We start from the raw sequence: 6,324 nt of genomic DNA on the forward strand, positions 1-6,324 counted from the left end.
GTTCTAGATGGGTGGTGGATATTTTTAAATTGGAAAATAAAATTCAGACTGATGCTTCAATTGACATAAAATGATATTTTCTCCGTGCCACCTTCTCAGCAATTTAATTTTTTCTATGATTTCCATTACATATAACATAGTTGGCAAAACATTATTATGAAGGATTAACACCAGCTACCTCGTTCTACAAGCTATGTCCATGGGGGTAATAACAGGCGAATGGAATTTGTTAGGGGTGAGTGGAGTACGCATGTTTCACGTTCAAGTATACATTAATAAAAACATTGGTATTTTGTTCACTTATGTCTTTGTGTGTAGGATGTATATATTCTTCCAAGAAACTTTATGATCGATCTGTTAATTTATGAGGACAATTCGTGCCGATATGTCATCCCTCCAAACATACAGCATAGACTTATCAATATCGCTAAAGAGGATTAAATTAGTGTACGGTTGTCGACATATTCGTCTATCATTAAAAATTCTATATTGACTATTTAGAAATAATTTGTATGATATTGATAATGTTCGATATTATTTCAATCTATTTTAGTCAGCGTATTTATAATAATTATATATTTATATCATCAATATAATATTATTGTTATGATAATATTTTATAGTACGAATTTTATATATTATGAAATATCGTTTCATATATATGTTTTATATTAATTTTTCTAATTTACTTAAGCATCTGACGCTAAGTGTCCTGTGCCCGGATCGGCCAGAGCGGTCAAATGGTTCAATGCTTTACCTCCTCTGGTTGGTGTCCAGCTTGGGGGCAGCTGCCTTTCATTTCCATTCTTCCAGTTGCACCCAGACCCAGGCAGGTCATCGGCGCCCACAACTCCAAGTTGTATAAATACTCCGTCGACCGTCTCATAACAGTCATACCGCCGAACCAAATCCAACGTCCACAGAAAAGAAAACACATTCCCGTCGACTCCCCTAGTTTCATCCTATTCATTTCTCCCCCCAAACACTCCAGCTACTAGTTACTCGAGGAATCCATGTGCGGCGGCGCAATCATCTTCGACTACATCCCGGCGCGGCGCCGGGTGTCGACAGCCGACTTCTGGCCTGGTTCTGAAGCAGACGCCGAGGACATTCATGCCTCGCACTCCACTGACCCACAGAGAGGTAAGCCCTGCTTCCGTCTTTCTCTGCTCTCCAGGCGACAACACGCCATCCAGGCAGCAAGCTGCAAACGGTCAATGGTGTGACGCCGTGCTGCCGACTGTTCCCATGCAGCGCCGCCGCCGCGCGCGAAGGCGAAGCCTGGGCGCCGCAAGAACCAGTACCGCGGGATCCGGCAGCGGCCGTGGGGCAAGTGGGCGGCGGAGATCCGCGACCCCGTGAAGGGCGTCCGCGTCTGGCTCGGCACCTACCCCACCGCTGAGGCCGCCGCGCGCGCGTACGACCGCGCCGCGAGGCGCATCAGGGGAGCCAAAGCCAAGGTGAACTTCCCCAGCGACACCTCCTCCAGCGTCACCGTGCCGACGGCGGTGTCGAGGTCTGCTGCTGCTGCTGCTGCACAGGCCCCGGCCGTTCTCCCGCTGCCCAAGGTGGAGGCACAGACTCAGGTGTCCGACGAGGTCAAGGAGTTGTCCGAGGAGCTGATGGCCTACGAGAACTACATGAACTTCCTCGGCATCCCTTACATGGAGGGAGGGACTACAGCTGCAAGTGCCACCACAGCTGCCGCCTCCGCGGCCGCCGGCGTCGCCGAAGAATCGCAGGTCCCGGCTCCGGCCGGGCTGTGGAGCTTCGAAGATTACTACTACCCGCCGTCTCTGTCGCTCTTTACTGAATGATGAACGTGCTTTGACCGTGCCTGTTTTGGTAACACCTTTGTGAACAGATTTCCTGCTCGTCGTAGTCGGTGTGATGTGATGGCATCAATCGAGCTCCTGTCCTGTAATTTTGTTGAACCCATCCATTGTTTCGTGACTACTGTGTGTCCCTGTAACTCGCAAGTTGAGGCATCAAAGTTTCCAGTTTAACTCTGATCTGTGCTGCTCAGCAGTTCTCTGCCGTACCGACGAATTTGTTTTGTTTTGTACGTGATTGAATTGGTTTTACGGGTACAACGCTGTAACACCCGGCTTTAAGGAACAATGTCAGGTGCATCTCATACATGCGCCAAAAAGACAACATATATAATAACAGAGTGTATAGAGATAAATGTCATAAAACATCAGAGAATTTATTACATAGCGGAAGACTTATTACAAAATAACATAATAAAGATAAAACGAACTAAGGATCGTCGGCGCCAATGTCGACTGGGAAACGCCACCTAGATCAGATCGAACTCCTCAGTGTTAGGCGGCTCCTCCTGAACCACCTGATCATCTCCTGTGGGGGGGGGGGTGTGAGACAGCAAGGGTGAGCTCACACATGATCATCGCTCAACAAGTTGTGGGGAATAATGTGACACGAACTCACCAAAGGTGGGAGCTCATGTGAAGTGTAAGGCTGATCAATGATAGGGGTTAAAGCTGAGCATTGCTTTTAAGTAGTTGGTCAAAATTTTATTAGCAGTTACTAAGTGTAAGTAAATACCAAACCTTAAATAAAGTAATTGAACAAATTAATAATAAACCCATGCATATGCAAATGACAAAATTGAATTTAAGTTCCATAATTTAAACATCAGAGAGTCCTGAGCTGCTCATGACCGTGAGCTCGGCTAGTATACCAGTTTTACACTCTGCAGAGGTTGTACCCTTTACCCACAAGTCATGTTACCCATCTGCCAAGGGGTCATGAATCCCATTCACCTCTACCTAGGAAGCGCGGCAGGGCAACACTACGAGGCCTTTACAAAGTTCCACTAGCTTCCGAAAACCCGCTACAGTTTATGGGAAGATCCAGTACAGGGTTCCTGGCTGACCGCCATCGCAGCAAAATCAACCAGGGACCTCCCCGCACTGACCTCTCCCCTACTGCCCTTGCCCCTTTCGGGTAAGGTAGTCTTCCACTAGCTTTCCTAATTAGTCAGCCAAGGGCGTCCCATTAAACCCTTGTGGTGGCACGTGGTTCTCAAGTTAAGCTCTATGTTCCAATTAACATTAATGATCTCAACATGAACATAAATAGAATAACAAAAATAACTGGAACATAGAGGTAATAAATGATTATCCCAAAACCATGTAAAGCAATAGCAAACTACCCAAGTGATTCAGGGGTGAACAAGGTAATGAGATAAACAATCTAGGGTAACCTATTGGGTCCCATCAAAATTAACCTATGCATGGATAAGTGATATTAAAGAACATTATTGGGTAAAAAGTGGTCAAGGGCACAACTTGCCTTCAATGAGCTCCTGCTCAGCTACTTCAATCTGCTGCTCACCAGGATCCTCAGCAACGGGCTCTTCTACTCGCCACAATACAAACAAGCACAGGATATAGGGAAAATTAACATTACACCAAGCATGTAAACAAAATACACAGAGATATTCTACATATTAAAATAAAAACCTAGGAACTGGAATCATAATTTTCTGAGTTATAGATTTCGAGTTATGCATTTTCAAAAGTTTTATGTGCTTTAAATAGGATTAAGTGATAAATAAATTTCTTGCTGTTTTCATGACATAACAGAGGCTCTAGGTGATAGAGAATTAAATTACAAAATTTTAGGAACTGGAATGGACTAATTTGGAGTTAGTATGAATTTTCTATGAATTTACAAAGTTCTAGTAATTATTTTCATATTAAATATTCACTTTCTAATTCATTTATACACTTTATCCTGCCACTGGACTAGGCCTCAATTAATGTGAAACGCAGGGGGCTCGGGGTAAGTATCCGCAGACACAGGGAACAGGGCCCCTGGACGGCGGGTTGTTTTCTATAAACTACAGGGTTTCTTATGCAAAAGGCTTCAGCCGAAGGGGTATCTTGTGATCACGGCCGTTCGATTTCCAACCGAGGGTCACGATTAGATCACTACCACCGTGAACCGGTATACAATCCCCACCCCACGATCTGGAATGGGCGACTCTGATTTTATATCGTCTGATCTCGCGCAAGCCACACGATCAAGATCCGAGGGCCATCCTACCATCTAATCTACATCGTCCAACGGAAAATCAATGGCACACAGCCATCCTCCACCCCTCGACCACCCAGAGCACGGCGCCGCCTCCCCATGACTACGGCGGATCCTCGCCGGAGTGCGGCGAACTCCATGCCCGGTCGACCAAAACCCAATCCCAATATCGCTACAAAATCTCGCGGACGCGACAATGCTGAATAGGGACTCACCGTGGGCATGGATTGTGACCAACGAGCGGTCCACGACGGGATGCGGCTCCGCGGCGGAGCACTGGCAACGGCGCGAAATCGCCGGTTCACCGGTCCCTGAACCCGTACGAGGACACCACGGACACCCTTCAAAGCTCCCGGCGAAGCCCACGGATCAAACCCGGTGGTGTGCAGAGAGCGCTTTAGCAATTTCCCCCCGACGGCGGCGGAGCTCGGTTTCCTCCGCCCCCTCGGCTATGGTGTAGGTCGGCACTGGGTATGAGTTGTGGTCAGGTCACGACGCGCACAGCAACGGTCTTATGCTCCCCCAATCGGCGGTAACAACCACCCCGAAGCCATCGGGATTTCCAGCTGGTCCGCCGCGCAAGGTTGTTGGCGCAGTCCGCCATTTCCGCGAGCACGACACTTCCGACCCGTGGGTCCCACGAGCCAGGGAAAAGGAAGGGAAGGGAAGACGAGCGCGGAGGAAGAGCCTGCACGTGGGCCCGCGAACGCAGTGGCAGAGAAGTCCGAGCGCGCGCGAGAGCCCAGCGACAGACAGCCGGGCCCCAGGTGTCGGCGCCGGTAGGTTAGTTGGGCTGCGGTGGTGAGTGTGGTAATGGGCCAGATTGGTGGCAGCCAGCCCATTCAGGTATAGTATTCCTTTTCCTTTTTCTTTTATTTTCTCCTTTCTCCATTCTTTCACAAATTCAAATTTAAATACTAATTTAAATTCAAACTTGTGACTAGTTCATTTTCAAACCATATTTGTGCAATTAAAAGTATTAGGTTTGAGAATATTTATTCAAATATAGTATTCATGTTTTCATATTCCTTCTCTTTTCTAGATTCAAGAATTTCTTTTAGGATTTAATTTTCCCTTTTTGGTCTTTAATATTTTCTTGTTACAAAATGCACACAAAAATAAAATATTCAACATGATGCATGAATTTAGTAGCACGTCTTTTTATTAATTGTTCTTGGACATGGTGTTCACATAGGATGATGCATGAAGATCAAAACTCACATAAAGAGAAAATGTTTCTCTATTGGTATTATTTCTAGTAATTTACAAAGTGGGTGTTACAAATCCTACCCCCCTTAAAAATAATCTCGTCCTCGAGATTTAGGAAGAACTAGGGAAAAGATGGGGACAATCTATGAAACTCTTCTTCTCTTTCCCATGATGCTTCATCTTCTCCTTGGTGACTCCATTGCACTTTGCACATCTTTATCACTTTATTCCTCGTAACTCGAGTCAAAGTATCCAAAATCTTGATGGGGTACTCAGCATAAGTCAAGTCCTCTTGAACACTAAGGTCTTCCATTGGTAACTGTTCTTCAGGCACCCTGAGACATTTCTTCAGCTGAGATACATGAAAGACATCATGAACATCCGCGAGATGATCCGGTAACTCCAATTGGTATGCAACCTCTCCCACTCGCTTTAAGATTAAGAAAGGTCCAATGAAGCGAGGGGACAACTTTCCTTTAACTTTAAATCTCCTCATACCCCGGAGTGGTGACACCTTCAAATAGACATAATCTCCCTCCTTAAACTCAAGTAGTCTTCTCCGGGTATCAGCATAGCTTTTCTGCCTGGATTGTGCAGTTCTCAAATTCTCCCTTATTTGCTGAACTTGTTCTTCTGCTTCTTGTATAATCTCAGGCCCAAACAACTGCCTTTCACCAGTTTGATTCCAATACAAGGGAGTCCTGCACTTTCTGCCATACAAAGCCTCAAACGGTGACATCTTCAAACTGGCCTGATAGCTATTATTATATGAGAACTCCGCATACGGCAAACTCTTATCCCAACTACCACCATGTTTAAGAGCACAAGCTCTTAACATATCTTCAAGCACTTGGTTAGTCCTCTCAATCTGCCCATCAGTCTGGGGGTGGTAAGCCGAACTGAAATTCAATCTTGTATCCAATGACTCGTGCAACTTCTTCCAATACCGAGAGGTAAACTGTGATCCTCGATCAGACACGATCTTCTTTGGCACACCATGTAAGCATACAATCCGTGCCATGTACAACTCTGCCAACTTGGCACCTGAATACG

The 6,324-nt window shown here is 46.0% G+C and overlaps 1 protein-coding gene across 1 annotated transcript; it reads left to right on the top strand.

Annotated features, from left to right (window-relative positions):
• The first annotated feature begins 796 nt into the window (after positions 1-796).
• Positions 797-2,012, top strand: LOC542184 (ethylene-responsive factor-like protein 1). The gene is made up of 2 exons (NM_001111800.2): positions 797-1,143; positions 1,255-2,012. The coding sequence occupies exons 1-2, from the start codon at positions 1,014-1,016 to the stop codon at positions 1,815-1,817; spliced, it is 693 nt and encodes a 230-aa protein (NP_001105270.2). The 5' UTR covers positions 797-1,013; the 3' UTR covers positions 1,818-2,012.
• Positions 2,013-6,324: the final 4,312 nt, after the last annotated feature.

This window comes from Zea mays, chromosome 8, assembly GCF_902167145.1.
Source record: "Zea mays cultivar B73 chromosome 8, Zm-B73-REFERENCE-NAM-5.0, whole genome shotgun sequence".
In the NCBI taxonomy this organism is placed as follows: domain Eukaryota; kingdom Viridiplantae; phylum Streptophyta; class Magnoliopsida; order Poales; family Poaceae; genus Zea; species Zea mays.

Bases quoted from the DNA above. Each gene is read 5' to 3' on its own strand.
- LOC542184 (NM_001111800.2), top strand. From the start codon at position 1,014: ATGTGCGGCGGCGCAATCATCTTCGACTACATCCCGGCGCGGCGCCGG. The intron at 1,144-1,254 runs GTAAGCCCTGCT...GTTCCCATGCAG, and splicing joins CTCCACTGACCCACAGAGAG to CGCCGCCGCCGCGCGCGAAG.